Below are 23,830 nucleotides of genomic sequence, written 5' to 3'. Positions count from 1 at the left end.
TCCCAAGGGCAATAGGGAGCCATGGGAGGGCTTTGAGTGAGGGAGGGCCAGACTAGAAGGTGATGAGAGTGAAGGCTGCTCAGAGCAGTGAGGTGGCTTAAGATCCAGATGGGAGAGGATGAAGGGCTGGTACAGGCAGGGAGCTGTTGGGAAGGGGAGCAGAGTTGCATGGCAGGTGAGGGGGAAAGAAGAGACTAGGCTGATGCTCTATCTTGGGGGGTCAGGGTGGGCTGTGGGGCCTAACAGGTCTGGGGAAGATGCTTTGTCTAACGGCCAGGGTGTGTCCAGGGGAGACACCCATTTGGTGGCTGCAGCCACAGGGCTGTGTCTCAGGGTAGGGGCCAGGGGTGGAGCCAGAGCGTGCAGCCATCCTCATGAGTGTTCAGGAGGGCATGGGGACAGGGGGAAGAAAGGCTGCCTGGAAAAAGTTTTTGAGGACTTCACAGACCCTCTCCCCCCAGAACCAGAATCACAATCTCCTAGCATTGTGGAATCCTGGAAATCCCTGCTTCTGAAAATGTCCCAGCAGGAGTGGGGCCAGTGATTACCGCCTTTAGCTGCATCAGCTGTTTCTTCTCATCCCAACGCCTGTTCTTTTATTGAGCACTTACTGTGGGCCAGCTCTACAGGGACCAAGACAGGCTCTGTCCCTACACAGCCTAGTACTAGGGGGAAACAAATAATGACTAGAACAACCCACGAAGAAACATAATCATGTCAAAAACAAAAACTCTGTTAGGACCTAGAAAGAGAGAATAAGATGCATGTTTAAAAATAACAAGGTAGAGTGGGTGAGCGCTGCTTTAATGGGTGGCCAGGAGGGGCCTTTATGAGGAGGTGACATTTGAGCTGAGACCTGAATGATGAGAAGCAAGGGGACCAGTGTTCCAGGTGGAGGGAACAGTCAGTGCAAAGGCTTTGAGGCAGGACTGTGCCTGGTGAGTTGGAGAAACAGAGAATGGCTGGAGCAGAATGAATGAGGATGAAAGTGAAGGGAGTTAGGATCAAGGTGGGGAAAGTGGGGAGGGGGTTTGTGCAGGGCTTTGTGGGAAGAGGGAAGAGTCTGGATTTTATTTTGAAGGCAATAGGAAATCATTGAATTCTCCCTTCATCACACACACAGATAACACTCCCAGGATCTCTCTTTACCTCCCCTCCCATGGTTTCCTGTCTTTATCTTTCAAGTCTCATGTCCAACATTAGCCTCCTCAAAGAGGCCTTTCCCAGACACCCCAGATAAGTAGGTTCCCTCTTGTCAACCTTTTCCACTGTTCCCTAAATGCTTCTCTTGTGCACACAAATAATTCCATCATTACCAAGCTGTGATCTTGTCTCCCAAACTGAGAGAAGGCAGGAATCCACTATCCTTCATCCACCCTTGTATGCCTGGAAGGATGTGTGGCATATAGAAGATGCTCAATAAATTTGTTGACTGGAAAGTGATGCTTTTAAGTTTAAGAACTTTTGTACACTTTCACTCACGCACCTACTGACATGGGTGTAGACATTAACACATGGCAAGAGTATTTATCTGTTTTGTTCCCTGTTGAGAGCCCCAGTGCCTAGAGCAGGGTCTGGTCCAGAGTAGGCACCCAGTACGTGTTTGTTGGTTGCCTTAATGAATGACCCTGAGGTTTCTCACACGCAAGATGGGAATAAGAACATTCCATCTCCCAGGTGAATGTGAGGGACAGTAGCTGGATGTCTGAGGTCCATGGTGGGGGTTGGAGCCCCTGCCCTCAGAGAGACTTCAGTCTGAAGGCAGAGATTCCGTTCCCATTCTAAATAAGACCTAGCCATGAGACCGGGTCTTATATTAATTTTTGCTCCAAAAGACACATTAGAGCTGATTGTCCAGCTAGGTCTTATTTTCAGAGAAACAGAGACTACAGTCTGCTGGTTGTGGCAATTGGAACACCAACCCCCATACTGTGTGCCAGGCAAGGCTGAAGGCTGTTCATGTACCATCTCGTGAAAAACAACCCCTGCCTCTGCCATTTTCAGAGAATCCTGAGGTCCAGTGTGGGGGAGAGCCTGGCTCCGTCCCCCACCTCTTGCCCTCCTCTGGGCCTCTGCCCCGTGCTATTCCATTTCTCCTGGGGGAAGGCTTCACTGCCAGACCTTGATAAGGCTGCTTCCTCCTTATCCTTAAGTCTTAGCCCACGTCCTCAGAAAGGCCATTTCTGACGACAAACTGCTCTCCTCCCCACCGTGGGCCGCCAGGTATTTGTTTCCTTGCTTTTTTTCTCTGGGGCCCCCTGGGGAGGGAGGGAGTGAGCGAGGACGATGTTTGTGGGACTGGACTCGAGCCTCAGTTTCCCCATTGGGCACTGGTCGAAGGGACGGGTGGGCTCCCGGAGCTACGGCTCCAGGTTGGGGGGGGGGAGCCGGGTGGGTGGCGGGCGGGCCGGGTGGGCGGGCCTGGGGGGCGGCGGCGCCACCTTAAGGCAGCTCTGCCCGCGGCTCCCGGCCGAGCCCCGCCGGAGGGAGGCGGCTCCGCGCGGGGCCCGCCGCCCGCGCTTCCAACACCCGGCCTCGGCTCGCCGACCTTCTGCGCCCACCGCCCAGCGCCCCTGCCCGGGGGAGGGGTCCTCGTTGTTCCTCTCCGTCCCCGCGACCCTGCGCGCGCGATTGAGGGACGCGGGGACTCCAGGGTCTTCTGCCCCACGCCGCCCGCCCCCCGTCTTCTTTCTCCCGGCAGACACCCGCCCCCAGCCTCTTTCTCTCTCCCACCCCCTCGCCTCGACCCCCCCACATTGTCACACTCCGGCGCGAGGGGGACTTCCCAGATCGGCAGGATGTACCCTCAGGGAAGGCACCCGGTGAGTGGGGGCCTGGGCTGCGGGGGTGGGGGACCCAGCGCCCGGGAACTCAAACCTCAGACGTCCCCCCCAGACCCCACTTCAGTCCGGTCAGCCCTTCAAGTTCTCGATCTTGGAGATCTGCGACCGCATCAAAGAGGAATTCCAGTTCCTTCAGGCTCAGTATCACAGGTGAGGGGGGCGGGGCTCCCTCCTGGGGCACCGGGAAGCTCACCTGCGAGCTCACCTGGGAGCTCAGGGAGAGGGGCGGGGCGCGTGGGACCGGGCCAGGCGGGGGCGGGGCCTCTAGGGTGCTGGGAGTAGGGCGGGCCCCCAGAGGTGAGGGGAGAGCTTCCAGTGGAAGCGCAGAGTGAGGTAAATGGGCACAGTGGGTGCTTGGACATTTTGAGTCTGGGAAGGCGGGTTTGGGACCCGGACCGGGAGCGGGTGTGGGGGATGGGGGTGTAAAGAAGTGGAGAGGAGGAGTGTCAAACCCATCATTTTGGAAACTGGCCCAAATCGGGTATCCGTGGGGTGTCCCGGTTTCCCTGAGTCTCCCTCTGGGGGTCATGGAGAGTGTGGTACCCATGCCCTTTCTCCTTCCCAGCCTCAAGCTGGAATGTGAGAAGTTGGCCAGTGAGAAGACCGAAATGCAGCGACATTATGTCATGGTGAGGAGGTTAGCATGTCAGGGTGGGGGGAGTGGGGCACAGGGCTTGGCCAGGAGTGAAAACACTTGGGTTGTGAATCCCAACTCACTGGGCCACTCTGGGTAAGTCCCTGCCCCTCTGGGGGCTTCATTTTCCGTATCTGTAAAGTCTGCTGGTTGGAATTCCAGGCTGTTTCTCCCAGGACCCTCCCAGCTCTTAAGAACAATGAGACAAGGATGTCTCCTCTCCTCATCTCTGGGCCAGGGTCTCAGCACCACCACCTGCCCCACCTCCTTGGAGAGAGTGGAAGGGGGCTCTGCTTTTCCCTAGGGGGTCCCCATGGGGTTGGGATGATCTGTGCCCTGCGGTGACCACCCCAGCCTGAGGGCTCCTGAAGACCCAGAGTCACCCAGCACAGGGCTGGACATCCATCGGCACCATGGACATTCCCAACCGGCTTTTCCTTTGCAGTACTATGAGATGTCCTATGGGCTCAACGTTGAAATGCATAAGCAGGTAACTGTTGGGGTAAACGTATTCAATAGGTAGGGTGGGGGTCTGGAAGCTGTCAGAGGGACTCAACACTAGGGCAGTCTGGGGCAAGGCAGATTCAGACAACAGGGGTCTAAACCTGAAATCTTTGGGACCAGCGGGGGCAGATTTCAGCCTCTGGATAGGAAAATGATTCTGAATTTCTAGAGACTTTATCCAGCAGAGGGGAGTGGTGGGCAGGGTCAAGCATCCCCGTCAAGGGCGGCTCATAGCAGAGGCTGGCAGCCAAGTCAGGGAGGCTGTGGAGGTGACTTCTGTCCTGGAAAGGGGCCAGATGAACAGTCTTAGAAGTCCCTTTGAGCCTGAGGGTCTGAGATGGCCCCAAGCTTCTGTCAACTGTTTTGAAAGGTCTGAGATTGACTCTAGTGCTTTGAGGTTCTGAGATTCTCCTATGCTTCTGAGTGTGATCTCAAGGTACTGAATTAGATTTGAAGGTTCTGAAATTGACTCCAATTGTCCAAGATTAATCCTGAGATCCTGAGACTGACTTCCAGGTTCTCTGATGGCTTCTAATAGGATGGCGATTCTGAGATTAAGAGAATCTTAGGTTCTGTCCATCCGAATATTATTCAATGTGTGGAGCCTAGTGTTGGGTCTTCCGGTGGGTGGGCTGGGAATGTAGTGTGCAGGAGGCATGCTCCCTGGCATGTTTTTCCGTGTATGTGTGGGCTCTGCTGGCTCTGGGGGGGCTAGGAGGGATGTGTCTTTCTGGAGCATGACATGGACTCATGGGTATATGAAATAGAACCCCGCATGGGGTGGCAGGCATGGGGTACGGCCTGGTCCTTGGGAGCCTGGTTCTGCCCTCCTGGTGGGAACTGTCCCCCAACACACTGCACACAGCGTGCCTGTAACCCAGGCAGAGGCAAAAGCATAGGTTTCACTGCACACACACCCCTTTTCCCACCCAAAAGGCTTCTTATGTTCAGCCTCCATGGGGTACCCCCGGTCCAGACCCTATCCGGGATGAAACCTACAAGTAAGCCACTCTGTTTCTACTTGCTATATACTTCCAACACTAAGTGTGGGTTTTCCCCACACCAACCAATTCTCCAACTCTTAACACCCGCTGGATGTCCTGCAATTCAGCTCCATTCTGACACTTTCTGCCTCAAGTTAGTACAGACCCCACAGGTTCAGGGCTCAGCCCCACAGGACTGTCCCCACTTCGGATGGGGACATTGCAAGTCTGGGCTTCCTGCAGTTCTGACCAACTGGCTATAAAATCAGGTGTTCTCATCACTCCTTCTTGGGCTCAATAATTTGCTAGAATGGCTCACAGAACTCAGGAAAGCTCTTGCTTACTATTACCTGTTCATTATAAAGGTAATAGTAACATTATAAAGGTAAAGGTAATATAACTCAGAAACGGCTAGACGGAACAGAGGGCCAGGTATGGGGAAGGGGTGCAGAGCTTCCATGCCCTCTCCAAGCTCCTCTCTCCCAGCCCTTCTGTGTGTTCACCTACCCAGAAGCTCTCCAGACCCTGTATTTCAGAGAATTTTTTTTAAACGTCACAGTTATTTAATCTGCACATGTTCCAGAGAACCCCTCCCTCCCTCCCAGCCCTCCACAGTCCTTGGGTCCCCAAATCAGCCCAAGGAGCTTTTAGGGACTGGAGGTGGCTGGGTCCTCAGGCAGAACACTAATCCCAGCCCGGGGCCAGGACCAAGGAAGTGATAACAGCTGCCTCACCCCGAGTTGCCCACTGTTAGTGGGGGCTGAGGGCTAGCAGCCCTGGGAGGTGGCTCAGAGCCTCTGAGGTCACAGGGAGAGGCCTTGGTCTGCCCCTGGTGTGCCCTGCAGTGCAGGGCTGGGCTCCAGGGTAGTGGGATGAGGCAGACTCAAGAGGTGGGCCAGAGCTGAAGGCAGCTCCCACCATGTCATGGGGAGCAAGGTCTGGAGGGGCCTGTGTAGGCACTAGGTACATGGCAAAAGCCAGGAGACTAGGGAGCAGGGTGATGCCGGCCAGACCCAGAGCAGCAGCCATAGCAGTCTGCCTATTTCCAGCCCAGAGATGCCTGGCTTGGACCCTGGTGGGCAAGGGGTGTGTGGGAGACCAACTGGGGTGGACATGTGGCTGTGGAGAACACAGCTGGGAAGGAGGTGAAGGCTGCCTAGGGTCTGGGTGTCGTCTCCCAGCAGTCACCTTTGGTAGATGAGTTGTATTTGCTGCTCCCAGTCTGGAAGCTGGGTCCTTTTCAGGGAGCCAGTGGTGTTGAGGGGCCAGGCTCAGGTCACCTGCTCTGAATTGTTGAGGAATTTAAGTTGTAGTACTAGGGGATCCTGGGGGGTGTCCCGGGGTGGCAGTGTTGCTGAGAGCCCTGTGCCAGGCTCTGGCTGTACAGCCTGACTTCTGTGTCTCAGGCTGGGGGTCTCGGCTCCTGGGGCCTCCCTCTGACATTGTCAGTGACTGCCATGGTTTTGCTGGGTTGTGCTGGTATCAGGGTCCCTGATGGCTGGGGCAGTGGGTCAGTGCCTCCGAGGTGTGTGAAACCCAGGCAAGAGCCAGCACCAGAATGCATGCAAGCATTCAAAGACCGTCACTATATCACTCACCCCTTTAATCAGGGCCATGGCACCCGCCCTGCCTCTGCACTACTGAGCATGGCCTCTGCCATCTCCATAGCAGACCCTCAGGTACTTCTGGGCAGGCGGGAGGCGCCCACCCTTCTCCACCACCTAGAGATTGTTTTTATGGTGGCTTCCTTACATTGGCAGGATTAAGACATTGGCATTGGTGGCTTACTCAATTTCCAGTCCCTGGAGTTCAGTGGATGGGGCTAAAAGTTCCAACCCTCTAATAAACTCAGGTGTGGGTGAAAGGGGCTTATAAATAACCAAAAATGCTCCCTCTACCGGATCATTCAAAAATCCCAAATATATTTATCATATCACAGCACCCTTCCCGAGTGTGGTGTACTGGGATCTCTACCTGGCTGCAGCCCAGAAGGTCATGGGCCCAGCCAGGGCTCACACCTGGGGCTCCCAGCGGAGGCTCCCCCTCCAAAACCCCTCCCCATTGTTTCCTGCCAGGCTGAGATTGTGAAGCGCCTTAGTGGCATTTGTGCTCAGATTATCCCGTTCCTGACCCAAGAGGTGAGTAGGCCTGGTGGGGGCAGGAGGGGAGCTGCAAGAAGATTGAAGGGGGATGGGTAGGGCTGGATGCCGCAAGCAGTGATTGTGATGGGTGGCCTGGGCACCTGGGCACTGGCTGGGGCAGGGGCTTCAGGGCTTCAGGGAGGTGGTGGCTGAGGGTTAGGAGTGGGGCTCAAGCCCTACAGCCAGGCTGTCTTGGTCCGAATCCTGGCTGTGTGGCCTTGGGCAAGTTGCTTGCCCTCTCTGTGTCTCTGTTGTGAAGTTTAGAAGAGCTGATACATACAAGGTGGTGAGGACGATGCTCGGGACTTAGTAAGTACCCAATAAAAGTTAGCCCTTACATCATGCTCAGTGAAATAAGCCAGACACAGGACAAATACACAGAAGGATATTCGTTTATAGGAGGTCCCTAGAGGAGTCAGATTCATAGAGACAAGAAGTAGATGGGCCACATTTCAAGTACTCAGTAGCCACACATGGCCAGTGGCTTCTGTATCCAACAGTGCAGATAGAGAATATTTTATCACTGTGGAAAGTTCTACAGCACTGAATGCCAAACACAGCATAGCCATCAGCCGCACCATGTGTGAGGTGAAAACAATGTTGAGGGGAGGAAGCCAGACACAAAAGAACATAGGGATCAAGCCATAAAATGGTTCCAAATGGACAAATTCAGGCAGTTTTGGGAAGGCAACGTAGGTGGTAACAATATACAGAAAAACAAAAGACTTCTTGTGTGACGGTGAGGAAGGGAGGAGAGGAGGGCCCTAGGATGGGCGGGGTGTGAGGGGGCTTCAGGGGGCGGCCAGTTTATATTTTCTGACCTGGGTGGTCGGTACATGGGTGCTGATTATATGGTTCTTTATTGGGTGATCCTGCCCACAAGGGACACTGGGCCGTGTCTGGGGACATCTGTGGTTGTCACAACTGAGGATGCTCCTGGCATCAAGTGGGTGGGGCCCGGGGATACTACTTAACCCCCACAGTGCCCAGGACACCCCCACAGGTGTGACCTGGCCTGGCCCGATATCAGCAGTGCCGAGGTGGAGAGCCTGATTCATGAACCCCAATTTATAATTACTCGGTTAACTGCATTTATATGCTAAGTTTCTTTTTCTCTGTTTCACAATTTAAAAAGGAAAGTGAGAGAGGGAGAGAAGGAAATGAGAAATAGCAAGTTCCAGGGCAAGGATGAGGGTGGGAGAGGAGAAGGGGCCCCAGAGGGCATTGCCTGGGCAGATGGGGGCTCTGAGCAGACACGGAGCTCTCTCCTGAGCACCCCTTTTCCATAACCCCACCTTCCAGCATCAACAACAGGTGCTACAGGCGGTGGAGCGTGCCAAGCAGGTGACCGTGGGGGAGCTGAACAGCCTTATTGGGGTGAGTCATCCTGGCACCTGCCCTGCCATTGGGGGACCCCACCCCCAGGTCCCTGCACCCAGTAGGTACTAAAGCTGGGGGTGCTGGGTGGACAGCTGGCCTGGGATTTGGCCACTCTGGAGACCCCAGGGGCGTCCCCTAGGCCCAGACCCTGTCTCCACTCTCCGTGGCCTCTTGGGCCAGGGGTACTGCTGGGCACCTGCCCCCTGCCCGCCCCTGGCTCACCCCTCCTCCTTTCTAGCAGCAGCAGCTCCAGCCACTGTCCCACCATGCCCCCCCTGTGCCCCTCACCCCTCGTCCGGCTGGGCTGGTGGGTGGCAGTGCCACGGGGCTGCTGGCCCTGTCTGGAGCACTGGCCGCCCAGGCTCAGCTGGCTGCTGCTGCCAAGGAGGACCGGGCAGGCGTGGAAGCTGAGGCATCCAGAGGTAAGTGGGCAGTGCAGGGTGGCATTGGCTGGGGGTGTGGTGTATGGCAGGGAAGGACTGGCAGGCTGCCCTGCCCGAAGCACCAAACTCACCTAAGTGTGAGGGAATGAATGAGGGGAGGCTGCAGGAACCTTTTACTCCCAGTTAGCTGTGTGGCTTTGGGCAAGTTACTAAACCTGTCTGGGCATTTATCTAAATGGTATGCGGAAGGGATAATCCACTCTTTGTGAGGGTGTTGGAAGAAGAAGGGAGATTCTGAGCTGGGAAGAGGGCTTTATAAACTGTGGTGGACTGTGCCACATGTGGCACAGTGGGAGATGAAACCCTCATTCATTTTCTCTCTCTCTCTCTCCCAACCTGCCAGTGGAGAGAGCCCCGAGCAGGGTAAGTTGAGTGGCATCTGGGGACTTGCCCTCTTATATAAAACATTTGCTTTGTGTTCCCATGTGGCTAACTTTGCTTGTTCTGAGCTAATAGGAGCCACAGAAGGAGGCCCACATCCAACTTTCAAACTGTGTCCCTTGGGAGATGCCCATAGGCTAATGTTTTATTTATTTAAAATTTTCAATCTTCAGCTGTTTTTGCAATTAAATAAATGAATGCATGCTCATGGCAGTGTTCCATGCATTCTTCCATTCATTAATTTGTCTATCATCCACTCGTTATTATCTACAAGAGCGCTGCCCAATAGAAATATTATATGAGCACTGTATGTAATTTAAAAAAAAATTAATTTGGACATAATTATAGATGCACAGGAGATTGCAAAGAAATGTACAGAGAGATCCCATGTACTCCTCACACAACTTCCCTCAATGATAAAATCTTGTAAAACTAAAAGTATCTAATCCAGGAAACTGACATAAGTACAAGGGAACTCACTTAGACTTCAGTTTTACCTGCATTCATTGTGTGTGTATAGTTCTATGCAGCTGTATCACCTGTTTTGCCTTGCATCAACATTGCCACAATCTCCTATGCAATTGTAAATTTCCTAGTAGCTACGTTAAAAAAGTTAAACAGGCAGAATTAATTTCAGTAATGTTTTATTTAACACAATGTATCCAAAATGTTTCAACTTCTAATCAACATAAAAAACGATGAGAAATATTTTACATTCTTTCTATTGCACTAGGTCTCTAAGATTCAAATGCACTTTGCCCTTAGAGCTCATCTCAACTTGCACTAGTGCCCCCTAGGGGACCCTGGACGATGTCTGGAGACATTTGGAAGGTCCCATTTCCCAGAGGCTTGAGGCACAAGTCCTAATAATATCAGTGGGGATGCTCAGTCTTGGTTGGGCCAAGATGCAGTCTGGGGGCCCAGGACGCTGACCCTTCTTTCCTTCTGGCCCCTGGCTTTCTGCAGAGTGCATCCCCCTCACCCCCTGAGAGTGTGGTGGAAGACGAGCGACCAGGTGGCCTGGGTGGCAGTGGGAAGCAGCAAGCTGAGGAAAAGGATCTGTCTGGACCTTATGTGAGTGGGAGCAAGAGGAGGACTGGGGTGGGCAAACATGGTCTTGACCTGCCCCTCAGAGACTTCCAGAATCCAGCTCTGTCCATGACTCTCTCTCTCACTCCAGAGCCTTCCATAGCTCCCCGTTGCTCATGGAGCTCTGGCCAATCAGAAGACATCCTGTGGCACCAGGCTTAACTCTTTAGTTGCTTAAGTCCCTGTAGCCTCTGGACTATTTTCCCACCTCCTGGCTTTTGTTCCAGCTGTTCCCTCCCCTATAACCCCTTTCTCCGCCTGCCTTTCAGAAACCAGTTTTTTCATCCATGCATAACCCCCCCACACACACACACAGGAAGTTGTCCCTGACCCCCTCCTGAAGGGCTGGGACCTCATTGTCAGAGTGATTGCTGCTCCTGTTTCTAACTCTAGTGCCCCAGGGGCCAGGCTGAAAGTGGGGGTTGGGATTGTGGCCAGCTGGGGGAGCACTTGTCCCAGTTAGGGGGCAGCTTCAACCAGGTTCCAGTTGAATAGTGGGCCCCCAGTGTTGGCCAGTCTTGCTGTTTCTCAGAGAAGCCTTTAATCTTTAAAAAAAATAATAAATAAACAAAATAGCTTGTTTTATGTCAGCAACTACCGTATTTTGCCATGTATAGTGTACACTTTTTTGCCCTAATTTGTGAGGGAAAAATAAGGGTGCGTATAATATATGGGTAGTATTAATTCCGTATCTATATAAATGTTTTTAGTTCTTTTATTTATGCTTATGCGTTAAAAGTGTAACTCTAGAAATCAACAATGATATCCGTATGGAAAAATAATACCCGGGAATACATAATCGATTTTGTTGAACTTATGACAAAGTTGCAACCATGAAGAGTTCTTGGCATTCTATGATGCATAAATATCATAAATTTGTTACCGGTACATAAAATTTCTTATACCTTGTATCTGTTCTTATGTTTTGTCATTATTTGTTACATAAAATTTCTTGTATCATAATATGGTAAAAAATAAATGCTAAAATTCCTTTATAATACAAAAAATCAAGTACCTAAATGTAAATAAATAAAAATTTGAATTAAAAATTTAAAACGAAAGATTTCTTCCCCCTGAAAGTTTGGGCCAAAAATGTGGGTGCGCATTACATTCGGGAGTGCATTATACATGGCAAAATACGGTAATTTTGTCTTAAAGAAGAAAACTGGAGATAAGGAGGTCAAAGAAAACCCAGCCATCAGGCGGATGTGGCCTCCAGGCTATAGGCAAACTTTGGTCTTCCTTTGGTTTCCAGCCAAACAGTTGAGCAGCCCAATGTGTGTTTCTCCCTTGGGCAATGGGGAGCTATAGAAGGATATAGAACAGACATGGGGATAGGTCTTAGAAAAATCTCTCTGGGGACAGCTTGGAGGGCTACCTGGAGGAGGCAAAGCTGCAGGCCAGGCTCCCAAGGAAGGGATAAGGCTGTTCTGGGGCCATGGGTGTGGGGGAGTGGGCAGACGGATGGGTGAGAAGGAGGTACCTAGCAAGTCTTGGACACTCAGCCCTGAGCCCTCCCTTGACTGAGCAAATGTGGCCTCCCTTCTGAACCACGTGAATGGGCTGCTGTAGCCCCAGAATCCCGATCTAACCTGAGACCCCCTCTCGCGAGGAGATGTAAGGGGGTGTGGAGGCAGGGGCCTGGTCAGGATGAGCTCTTTCCCCCACGTCCCCCAGGAAAGCGATGAGGACAAGAGTGACTACAACCTGGTGGTGGATGAGGTAAGTTGGATTCCAGCCCCCTCGACCTCTGACCTCCCAGACTTGGAGGCAGGGAACTAGGTCTGCACACTGAGCAAGTAGTAGGTTTTCTGGAGTGTGAGGAGCCCAGAGGGAGTGGGAATCCTGGTCTGCTCTCTGGGATGGCTGGGGCCAGGGGAAGTAGGGGATACCAGTCACTTCAGGCTGACATCCTCTCCATAGGCCCAGGACACACTGGAGATGGGCAGCAGAAGTGGCTTCAAGCCCTGGCTCACTGTTTGACTTTGGGGGAGTGACTCCCTTTTCCCTGGCCTCACTTTTCCCCATCTGTCCAGTAGGGGAAAATAAAACCAAGCCCTTATAAGTAAATCATTGCTGTGTGTGTGCTTATGGAATAGGTCCCCTCATTAAACCCATTTCACAGATGAGTAAACTGAGGCACAGGGAGGTTTCATAATCCTCCCAAGGTGGGTCACAGGTTAGGGTGGGGTTCAGGGGGATATAAAGAGGGGTTCTCCTTCCTCTTACCTACTTCACCCCTATTCAACATTATCTCCTCGAACCCAGGACCAACCCTCAGAGCCTCCCAGCCCAGCTACCACCCCATGTGGAAAAACGCCCATCTGCATCCCTGCCCGTCGGGACCTCGTGGATAGTCCAGCCTCCTTGGCCTCCAGTCTTGGCTCACCGCTCCCCAGAGCCAAGGAACTCGTCCTGGTAGGGAGTAGGGGAGGCTTTGAAACTCAACTTTGTTCATCCTGGGGGCCTGGAAACAGATGGCACCCCATTTGACATGGAGCAATGAGAAATTAGCCAGGCTGTTGTGGTCCAGCATTCCCTTCTTGATTATTTGGCCTTCTTAAACCCCCCCTGTACCCAATTCAGGTAATATTTCCTCATTCCATTCACTGTGGTTGTACTTGAATAAATATTAAAAGGCAACTTTGTAAGTAAAATTTCTAAATACACATTAAAAGGCAACTCACTAACTTAGGGAGAAGCCAAATACTTATCTCTTGCAATAAATCCCCTGGAAATAAACATGGTGAAAATGTAGAATGGGCCACTTCCTAGGCAGATTCCAGCCCTGCAAGTGTTAAGACCTTTGGGAGGCATTGAAGACATATCAGCCACAACCTGAGATGCTATCCCCACGGAACAAGGATTAATATCAGAACAACTTTCTCCCGGCCTCTCCCAAGGTTTAATGCCAGGTGTAGGGACCACTTAAGAGCACTGCCCTGGGGAATTCAAAATTCAGCTCCATTTGTCTTTCCCTCTCCCCCAAATCTTCCCAGACCTCTGCTCTAAACCTACCCTGGGAGATTCCTGGCAGTTTCCAGGCCTTCCCTCCCAGCCAGTTGCTATGGCAACCACTGAGTTTGGGGTTCACTTTGCCTCTCACGTGCCCTCCTCCCAGCCGAGGAGACCGGAGAGAGGGAGGGACAGCTCTGTTCTAATGGAGAAGGCCTTCCTGTCTCCACGGTGTCCCTGTCCACTCCCTCGTGGATGTGTGAGTATAGCTGTCACAATATGTGTCACTGTGTGATGAAAAGGTAAGATGTAACCGACACAAAGCAAGGATGCGAAGTTTCTTGAAAGGTAAAGGAAGTGATGGCAGAAAGCTGAGATGACACAGCACGTGCCTATGTGGAGTCCAGTTTCCCCTGTCCTCCAGTGTCCCCCTGTGGGGACAGACAGCAGTAGGGCATACCCGTCTCCCCATTGGAAAAAGGAGTCCACCTGGGAGGACGCGGTGTGGTCTCCCCTGTCATCCCAGAGTTTCCTATTCCTTGTCCCCAAGGGATCTGATGGCCTCCAACTTTGTCTGTGACCTCCTTCTGTGTCCCCCACTCCCTGCAGGGTGTGCCCTTGCTGTGGGCCCATCTCACATCATCTTGTCTCCACCCGCATTCCTGACCGGGTACCCACACTACATGAATGTGCAGATGAATGTGCAGTTCTCACCATAGACATGCGAGTTGGTTCCCTTCATCGTGCATGTGTGTGCATGCGCCCAGGTTCCTACCCAGCTTTCCCATATGTGTAGACACATGTTTCCTGTGCCCAGAGGATCAGCCGTAGGTTCCATTCCCCTGGTGTGTCGTGTCTGAAATTGCAGAGGCGCACTGCTTCTGTGTGCAGCCACCTCCCATGGGCTCTGGCCCACCTCAGGTCTACCTGCTCCCTTCTCCCATCCATTTCTGACCAGGTCCTTGGGCTGCAAGGTGCCAGGTGCCTGGTGGTGCTCAGTCCTGTCCTTTCTCCCCAGAACGATCTTTCCACCAACACTCCTGCCTCCAAGTCCTGCGACTCCTCCCCGCCCCAGGATGTGTCCACCCCCGGGCCCAGCTCCGCCAGTCACCTCCGCCAGCTCGCTGCCAAACCAACGCCTTCCACGGACAGCATTGGTGAGCACCCACTGGGGCCTTCCAGAGCAGGTCTCTTCTTGGGGGGAGTTTCTAGAAAATGGTAATGGGGTGGGGGAGGCAGGGGGTTTGGATTCCATCCCTGGCATTGCCTTGTTTGTTTTCATGACTCTGAGCCAGATGCTGCCTAATTCTGGGCCTTGGTTTCCTCATTGTCTTGGCTTGATGGGTGGGGAAACTGAGGCCCAGAGAGGGGGAAGTGACTTCTCGGGGGCTTTAGTCTGGTATGCTGGAAAGACAAGTTTTAGAGTCTGACAGGATTGGATTTGAGGCCAGCCTTGGACACTTGCCAGCTGTGTGACCTTGGGCAAGTGACCCAACCTCTCTGAGCCTCAGGTTCCCCATTAGTAATACGGGGGTGACATTAGTAATACGGGGGTGACACAGTGCTCTTCTTTCCTGTCTAATGACTAGGCTCTGTGCTGGTTATGGGGTCTCAGAAAAAAATCAGCCCTGGAACTTCCCCTCCGGGAGCTCCCAAATGGTGGAGGAGAAGACACAGACCCCCAAACTCCCAGCCCTGTGTGATCACAACTGGCGTAGAGGGTGGGATCCAAGATGCGCAAGATTGGAGACTAGGGATAGAGTGGGGAAGCTCAAGGATGAGATGTTGCCAGACATTGTGTCTAGGTTTTGAGGGATGAGTAGGAGTTCAGAAACTGAAGAAAGAAAGGGAAAAGCATGTCAGCCAAAGGGAACATTTGTAAATGTCTGGAGATATGACAGGGTATGGTGAATGCTGAACCAGAGCATGGGAGCCCTGAACGATAGGCCAAGGCGCCGGAACCCTGCCCCCAAGGCAGTGGGAGGCAGGATCTTGGTCTGAGATGTCTGAGGACCCATTGTTGTCTCTTCTCATTTAGCCTTGAGGAGCCCTCTGACCCTGTCTAGTCCCTTCACCACGTCCTTCAGCCTGGGATCCCACAGTGCTCTTAATGGGGACCTCTCTGTGCCCAGCTCCTATGTCAGCCTTCACCTGTCCCCCCAGGTCAGCGGCTCTATGGTGTATGGACGCTCCCCCATGGTGAGTCCTCAGGGTGGGAAATGCCAGGAGGTGTCAGCAGGGCCCAAGAGCTGGGGGCTAGGAGGAGAAACCAGTTACACAAGGAGAAACAAAGGAATGAGGAAAGGGCGGGGAGTCCTGGCTTGGCAAGTGCAAGTGGGAAGATGATCTGTGGGTCTCAGGAGCCCCACAAGCTTAATACAAATCTGCACCTGTTACTGTGGAAAAAGCAACTGTGATTACGCTAAGTTAAGAGGAATAAAGTGCCCTAGCCATGGGAGGTGAGGGTCCCATTCAGCCTTCTGGCAGAAGCGGTACAGTTTTAGCCCTGATTTTTAATGGCCTACAACACTTCTGGCAGATTATAAAGGAAGGACTAGCTGAGGGAGAGGACTCGAAGTGATGTCCCATGAGGAGGAATTGAAGGAATGAGGCATGAGACTCCCTGAGCTGGGGCAGAGGGAGCACACGGGGTCTGCGTGGGCTCCAGAGGCTAGTATGGGATAGATGGCTGATAGAATGAGCTGTCCCAAAGTGGGTCAAGATGGAATAATTACTCCATAGAGAATTAAATGCCTGTCACTGGAGATACCCAAGCTTGAGGCTGGGTGGGCACTTAGAAGAGATGTCACAGAAAATGGGTCAGCAAATGTTTTCTGTAAGGGGCCAGATAGTATCTATTTTTGGCTTTACAGACCAGTTGGTCTTTGTCACAACTACTCAACTCTGCCTCTATAGCTCAAAAGCCACCATAAACAACATATAAATGAATGAGTGTGGTCATGTGCCAATAAAACTTTATTTACAAAAACAAGCAGGGAGCTGTAGTTTGCAGACTCCTGCTGAGAATTGGATGGAAGATTGTTCAGGATCCTTCCAATTCTGGGGCTTTAGGATTCTCTGGACAGAGACCTTGGGTTGGGGTTACCTCATATGAAAGCCTCTGTTCTCCCATCTGTAGTATGGGAGAGGAGAGGACCACCATGCTTTCTTGGGGAGGGGCTAATAAACATATCGGAGTCTCTTTGATAAACAGAGGGATATGACGGGGAGCATGGGACAGGGCAGGTGCAAGTGTGAGTCACCTGCCCTGTGACACCCCCTTTGGCATTTTGGCAGATGACATTTGAGTCTCATCCACATCTCCGCGGGTCGTCCATTTCTTCCTCCCTGCCCACCGTCTCTGGGGGAAAGCCGTGAGTACCGGCTGGGGCTTCCTGCCTTCTCTAAGGAGCTTACATGGTGGGATGGGGTTGAGGTTCCCTGCTGCCTTTCCAGAAAGTCTCTTCTATAAGATAATGGGAGCCCCCACCTACTGCAGGTCTACTAGATCCCTTCTCCCTTTTCCCTTCTCTTCTCTGGAGAGAGAGTTAGGTAACCAGCAAAGGTTAAAACAGTGGTTCTCAACAGGGATAGATTTTGCCCTCCCCAGAACATTTGGTGGTATCTGGTGATATATTTGGTTATCACAACCAAATGCTTCCAGCCTAGTGGGTGGGGGCCAGGGATGCTGCTCAGTACCCCACAGGGTCCAAGACGGCCCCCCACAGAGAATGTCCTGGCCCCAAGTGTCCACAGAACTATCTGCTATGAGGGGAACATTCTACACCGCTGTTGGCCAATCTGATTGCTATAAGCTACTTGTGGCTTTTGAGCACTTGGAATGTGGTCAGTGTGACTGAAGAACTGAAAATTTAAATTGAAAATTTAAATGTATTTAAATTTAACTGGCCACCTGTGGCTGGTGGCCACTGTTGGGCAGCATTGTCTGGAACTCTTTTTTTTTTTTTTTTGTCTGGAACTCTTAAGGCATCGTGATGGACAAGCATTTACCAAGTGCTTGTTGACCATGCAATAGGCCACTACCTGGGCCGACCCCTCCTATTTTGTACCACGCTGTCTCACATCCCCTTTGATCATGTGGTCCCCTTCCCTAAACACACAGGGGCACCAGACAGGGCGGAGGCACCTCGCCACCCTTGAGTGTGAGGGTGTGGAGGCGCCCCCATGCTTTCCGGGGCACCCCTCCCCATGCATCATGCCCACCTTCTGTCCAGGGCCTACTCTTTCCACGTGTCTGCCGATGGGCAGATGCAACCGGTGCCCTTCCCATCGGATGCGCTGGTGGGTGCGGGCATCCCGCGCCACGCACGGCAGCTGCACACGCTGGCGCATGGCGAGGTGGTCTGCGCTGTCACTATCAGTGGCTCCACACAGCACGTGTACACGGGCGGCAAGGGCTGCGTGAAGGTGTGGGACGTGGGCCAGCCCGGCGCCAAGTCACCTGTGGCCCAGCTTGACTGCCTGGTGAGGCGGGGCGGGGCCTGCACACGCACGGAGGCGGGTCTTGCAGGCCAACTGGGTAGGGTTTATAATCCAGCAGAGGCGGGGCTTATCAGACAATGGTGTGGAGTGTATAGGCCAACCAAGGGTGGGGCTTATAGGCCAAACAAGGGCAGGCTTATATGCCAATGGGGGAGGGTCTTATAGGCCAACCAGAGATGGGGCTTATAGGCCAAGGGGGTTGGAACTCACAGTCCAATGGGGCAGGACTTCCAGGCTAACCACGGGTGGGGGTGTGCTTATTTGATTGGGTTCCTAGAGGCAAGGCTTGGGGGCCAACCCCACATCTTTGTTTCTCTCCTCTCCCAGAACCGGGACAACTACATTCGTTCCTGCAAGCTACTGCCGGATGGCCGGAGTCTGATCGTGGGCGGTGAGGCCAGCACCTTGTCCATTTGGGACCTGGCAGCGCCCACCCCCCGCATCAAGGCTGAGCTGACCTCCTCGGCCCCTGCTTGCTACGCCCTGGCCGTCAGCCCCGACGCCAAGGTCTGCTTTTCCTGCTGCAGCGATGGCAACATCGTGGTCTGGGACCTGCAGAACCAGACCATGGTCAGGTAGGTGTTGGGTGCCCTGGGATCTTGGGCAAGCCCTTGCCTCTATCCCTTTTGTGCTGTGGGGGTGGAAGGAGTGGCCTTGGAGGATGCTGGAGCAGCACCAACTCCAGGATGGATGCCTGGGCCCTTCTCCCTCCAGGCAGTTCCAGGGCCACACGGATGGTGCCAGCTGTATTGACATTTCCGACTATGGCACTCGGCTCTGGACAGGGGGCCTGGACAACACCGTGCGCTGCTGGGACCTGCGGGAGGGCCGCCAGCTGCAGCAGCATGACTTCAGCTCCCAGGTGTCCCATGGGGTCCTGTGGGAGGGATTATAGAAGCTCCAGGAATCCTGCCTCCCTTCCTCTCCCCCTGAGGCACCCACTTACAGATGCTGGGTGGGACCAAATACCTGCTATCTGTGTCCATCTTTCTTGTCCTTCAGACATAGGCCTTTCCCTTTATTCTCCAAAGACAGACACAGGGAACCACAGCGGAGCTGATTCATATTATAAGCTGTGGGGCTGCTAAGACCCTCAGATCATCTTCCCTGATGCTCTTGCCAAGCCATGTCCCTATTCCTTTGCCTCTCCTGTGTAGCTGATTTCTCTACCCAGCCTTCAACCTTTGACCCTACTGAGCGCTCCTGACCAGCCCTTACCCCAGGACTCACTATGGGGAGCTGCTGACCTCAGAGGACAGGTAGAGGTTGAGATAGGAGGTCTCTGTTGAGGGCCCTGTGGGAATCCAGGCTGGAAGATGTGATGAAGGGGCTGGACAGAATCAGGGGCTTCTCAGGGCTAAACAAAGAGTCAAGGACAGGTTTTCAGATACCCTGGGCCGAGATTCTTTTTTCCCCCCCTTTTACCTCCCTTCTCCCCTCTCCGGTTCAAGCCGTTGTTTCTCAGTCTAGTTGTGTAGGACACAGCTCCCTGGCCCGTGCTGGTATTATGAGCTTTGCGCTCCTGGCCCCCCCGCCCCCTGCCCCCCGCCCCGGCTGAGGTCATCAGTCACCAGTCATTGATTAGTCGTTCACGGCAGCTCACGGCAGCTCTCGCCCGCTGCTGGCCACTCATGCTGGCTGCCGGCCACTCACACTGACCACCAACCACTCATGGCAGTGCACGGCAGCACACAGCAGCCCTTGGCAGTTCACGATGGTTTCTGGCCACTCACGCTGGCTGCCATCCACTCGCGCCAGCTGCCAGCCATTCACACAGGCCACTGGCCACTCATGGCGGCACACGGTTGCCCATGGCAGCTCACGCCAACCACCTGCTGCTCATGGCAACCCAGCTCCACGGAGAGCTGTTGTTCACCATCTTAGCTGTAGAGGGCGCAGCTCACTGGCCCATGTGGGAATAGATCCGCTGACCTCCGTGTTAGGAGCACCGCGCTCCAACTACCTGAGCCACCCAGCCCATCCCACCCTTGGTCCAGATTCTGTCTCCCACAGCTTTAGGGGCAGAGTGCAAGCTCCTTGGCCTGTTATTTAAGGCCTCCATGCTCTAGTCTCAAACATACCATGACCTGTGACACCTCTAGACCTGACCACCTATTATTCCCTCTGACTGACATGCCTTTCCCTTCCTTTCTCCAATTTGTAAACTCCTATTCATCTTTCAAAACCTATCCGATTTGCCCCCTTCCTTGAAGCCTGGTGGGGAGCTAGCTCCCAAACTCTTTCTGTTCTACCTTTTCTTTAGCTTGAAGGTTTCCTTGATAGGGAAATTGGGGTTGCAGGCGGATATAGTGGTCCATCCCTGCTCCTGAAACTTAGATGGGTTGCATACATATCAGGATTTCATGATGAGTGTCTCCCATCCCACTGGGTTCCTGGTCCAGGAACACTTCTGTATGGCCAGGAGAGAACATGTGAAACCTTGCAGTCTTCTCTGCTGTAAATTTATGGTTCTTTCCACACGTGTTATTTGTCAGCAAGACTTTGAGAGGTTTAGGATGGAACAGGGCTTTAGTCCTCTCTGTGCCTCGCTTGGGGTGGGCACAGAATGATGAGGCCATCAAGTCTTTTAAATGAAAGTAAAAAGAAGTGTCGGCACACAGGGAAAGTTCCAAGCTGGGAGTCAGAAGTCCTGGTCCTTCACGGACTTGCTTCATGACCTTGAGCAAGACGTGGCCTCAGCTTCTCTTCCACCATCTGTTCAAGGGGAGCGACTGTCCTCGCTGTTGTGTGTTCCGAGCAGATAATGGATGTGAAGCCCCGGGGTTCCGTGTAATGCTGATTAATATTAATGATTTGACATGCAGTTGCCTGCTGCTTCCAGGCCTTGGGCCAGCTGCCTCCCCACGTGGGGGCCTCAGTGGGAGAGGACTGGACCTCTTACCTCCCCCCAACTCCTCTTCTGGGCATCCCCCACAGTCACAAGGGGTTTTTGACCCCACCTTTTCCCTCTTCACCCCCAGATATTTTCCCTGGGCCATTGCCCCAACCAGGACTGGCTGGCCGTCGGCATGGAGAGCAGTAACGTCGAGATCTTGCACGTCCGCAAGCCAGAGAAATACCAGCTGCATCTTCATGAGAGCTGCGTGCTCTCCCTGAAATTTGCCTCCTGTGGTGTGTCTGCCCCGGGCTGGGGTGGGACTACAGGCCACTGGAGCAGGCTGCCAAAACACAAAACAAAAACCCCACACACAGGCAAAAAAACTCTGCCTCTTTAAATTTGAATCAGATAAACAATAAATAATGTGTTAGCGTAAGTATGTCCCAAGTAATGCATGGGACACACTTCTACTAAAAAACAACGAATTTGTTCATACAATATATCCCAAATATTGCATGGGATATACTGAAAAATGATTTTTGTAGTACAAGTATGTCCTAAGTATTTCATGAGATATACATATACAAAAAAAAAAAAAAAAAAACAAAGAAAGAAATAATTGGGACACATCTATACTAAAGACTGAAATGTAACTGGGCACCCTGTATTTTATCTGGCCAGCTCTCTCCTAGGGGCTCCCCTTCTTGAAGGCCCGATGGAGTCCCTGGGGCCTTGACTTCACCATCTGGAAAATGAAAGGAAAGATCCTCAGTTCCCTAAGGGGCCTCTTGTCCTCCAAATGAGGGTAGAGGTGCCCAAAAGGGAAAGGCCTGCAGCTCATAGCCCCAGGATTTCTTCAGACCCCTCCTCGAACTCTTCCTGCTCTCCTTCCCCAGGGCGCTGGTTTGTGAGCACCGGGAAGGACAACCTGCTCAATGCCTGGAGGACGCCATATGGCGCCAGCATTTTCCAGGTACTTGGTGGTCTGGAGCCCCCACCCTGGCAGGATGCCATGTGCCCAGGGACCGCAGGGTGCTGCACTGGTGGTGAAACAGGAGCCTTCCCCGGGGTCCTCCAAGCCTTTCACCTGTCAGTTGCTATTAAAGCAGGGTGGGCAAACGTCAGCCTGGGGGCCACATCTGGGCACAGCCTGTTTTGCTTTTAATTGTGGTAAAATACACATAACATTTGCCATCTTAACCATTTCTAAGCACACAGCTCAGTGGCATTAAGCACATTCACACTGTTGTGCAACCATCCCCACCATCATCTCCAGAACCTCCCATCTTCCCAAACTGAAACTCTGTCCCCATTAAACACTCCCTTCCCCTTCCCCAGCCCCTGACACCACCATCTGCTTCCTCTCTCTATGGATTTGACTCCTCTGGGGACCTCATATAAGTGGAATAACAGTGTTTGTCCCTCTGTGTCGGGCTTATCTCACTGAGCATCATGTCCTCTAGGTTCATCCACGTTGTAGCCGGTGTCAGAGTGTCCGTCCTTTTTAAAGCTGAGTAATACTACAGTGTGTGGATGGAGCACACTTTATCCATCATCTGTTGACCGACACTTGAGTTTCTTTCGGCAATTTTGAATCATGCTGCTGTGAATGTTCACATACAAGTTTTTGTGTGGACCTATTATCATTTCTTCAGGGCATATGCCTAGGAGTGGAATTGCTGATAACTGTTTAATCTTTTGAGGCACTGCCAGACTATTTTCCAAAGTTTTCATTCCCACCAGCACTTGTTATTGTCTTTTTTTAATTTTTTTTATTTTGTTATGTCTTTTTTATTATAGTCATCCAAGTGGGCGTGGAGGGGTTTTTACATTTTTGAAGGGTTATAAAAAAAATATGTGATGTTGATTTATTTGGCCTCTGGACTTAATGGCTAAATACTTATTTGGACTTTAGGCAAGACCTGAAAATTTGCTGTTGGGCCCTTTATAGGAAAGTTTGCTGAGCCCTGGTGTAAGCTTAGCCCTGTACTGTGCCGTGTGGCCTTTTGCCTGGTGCACACCCTCTCTGAGCTTCCTAGGAAAGGGCAGTTCTCCAGTTCCATCTCTCTTGGTGTCAAGATAAGGGAGGTCCCTCCCTTCTCAGAAGCATCACACCTGTCCAGAAAGGCTCCTTTCCAAAGGGCCTTTTTCTGTCTCACCCCCACCTTGACCATATGCTCATCCTTGGGGGCCAGCACTGGCCCCAGTCACCTTGTCTCTTCCCTCTGAACATCATACAGGTGGTCAGAAGCTTGCACCCGCCAGTGCCAGCGTGGGCCACACTTCACCTCTCCTTTTTCTCCTTCTCCCTTTGACAGTCTAAGGAGTCATCCTCTGTGCTGAGCTGTGACATCTCTGGGAATAATAAGTACATCGTGACAGGCTCGGGGGACAAGAAGGCCACTGTGTATGAGGTGGTTTACTGAGAGAACCCCCCCTTCTTGCAGCCCTACTCTGGGGGGAGGGGTGTTCAGGACAGAGATCCCAACACCCTCCTCTCCAGGTGTACCTGTGGGTACCAAATCTCATCTGCTTTTTGGTCGACCCCCTCATATCTTCCTCTGCCAGATGTGGGGCCAGCTGGGCAGGGGGACTTTGGGGAAATAAACATTATTTATCACAACTGCCTTTCTGTCTTGGGCTGGGGAACAGGGCACCATTTCTTTTCATGGGCAACTGTTATTGAGGGAAGGTCACTTTCTCGCTGTGTGACTGGGCGTAAATGGTTTTCCTTTTTCCTAATCTGGATAAATGAGGTCATTCATTCTGTATGAAATACTGTGGGATCTACCACGAGAAATGAGTGTTGTATTGGGCAGTGTGGCTATGCTATGTAACAAATAGCCCCCAGGTCTCGGTGGTTGAACGTGATACATTTTTCCTGCAAGCCCAATAGGCACACAGGGGTTGACTCCAGGTAGATACTCAGGGATTCAGGATGGTGGAGGTTTCACGACCTCGATATGTAGCTTGATGGTCCAACATAGCAGGGAGACAAATCACACATGGCTTTTAAATCCCTGGCCCAAAAGTTTCACATCTTTTAGTGCCAGCCCTTTGGACAAAATCATCCTCAGATACTGCCCCCGTACAAAGGATTGGGGATTATAGTAGAGCACATATGATGCCTGGCCC

General features: G+C 52.5%; 1 protein-coding gene and 1 pseudogene across 5 annotated transcripts; one reads left to right on the top strand and one right to left on the bottom strand.

Moving 5' to 3' along the window:
* The first annotated feature begins 2,106 nt into the window (after nucleotides 1-2,106).
* On the top strand, nucleotides 2,107-23,318 carry TLE2 (TLE family member 2, transcriptional corepressor). Of its 5 annotated transcripts, XM_074337546.1 has the most exons (21): nucleotides 2,107-2,223; nucleotides 2,702-2,822; nucleotides 2,896-2,993; nucleotides 3,409-3,472; nucleotides 3,923-3,967; nucleotides 7,040-7,102; nucleotides 8,408-8,482; nucleotides 8,724-8,907; nucleotides 9,272-9,291; nucleotides 10,276-10,383; nucleotides 12,076-12,120; nucleotides 12,667-12,816; nucleotides 14,372-14,510; nucleotides 15,392-15,552; nucleotides 16,651-16,727; nucleotides 17,589-17,838; nucleotides 18,184-18,431; nucleotides 18,571-18,718; nucleotides 20,838-20,988; nucleotides 21,592-21,668; nucleotides 23,014-23,318. In XM_074337546.1, the coding sequence occupies exons 2-21, from the start codon at nucleotides 2,799-2,801 to the stop codon at nucleotides 23,119-23,121; spliced, it is 2,235 nt and encodes a 744-aa protein (XP_074193647.1). In that variant the 5' UTR covers nucleotides 2,107-2,223; nucleotides 2,702-2,798; the 3' UTR covers nucleotides 23,122-23,318. The 5 variants fall into 5 exon arrangements, with proteins under 5 accessions (XP_074193647.1, XP_074193648.1, XP_074193650.1 ...); XM_074337547.1 differs by lacking the exon at nucleotides 2,107-2,223 and having other exon boundaries at nucleotides 2,465-2,822; nucleotides 8,727-8,907; XM_074337549.1 differs by lacking the exon at nucleotides 2,107-2,223 and having other exon boundaries at nucleotides 2,465-2,822; nucleotides 15,392-15,516.
* On the bottom strand, nucleotides 5,924-7,033 carry LOC109453928 (transmembrane and ubiquitin-like domain-containing protein 1; annotated as a pseudogene).
* Nucleotides 23,319-23,830: the final 512 nt, after the last annotated feature.

The sequence above is a fragment of the Rhinolophus sinicus genome, linkage group LG07, assembly GCF_036562045.2.
Source record: "Rhinolophus sinicus isolate RSC01 linkage group LG07, ASM3656204v1, whole genome shotgun sequence".
Lineage (NCBI taxonomy): Eukaryota > Metazoa > Chordata > Mammalia > Chiroptera > Rhinolophidae > Rhinolophus > Rhinolophus sinicus.
This window is presented reverse-complemented; position numbering and strand designations above follow the sequence as displayed.

Bases quoted from the DNA above. Each gene is read 5' to 3' on its own strand.
- TLE2 (XM_074337546.1), top strand. From the start codon at position 2,799: ATGTACCCTCAGGGAAGGCACCCG. The intron at 2,994-3,408 runs GTGAGGGGGGCG...TCTCCTTCCCAG, and splicing joins CTTCAGGCTCAGTATCACAG to CCTCAAGCTGGAATGTGAGA. The intron at 8,908-9,271 runs GTAAGTGGGCAG...CCAACCTGCCAG, and splicing joins GGAAGCTGAGGCATCCAGAG to TGGAGAGAGCCCCGAGCAGG.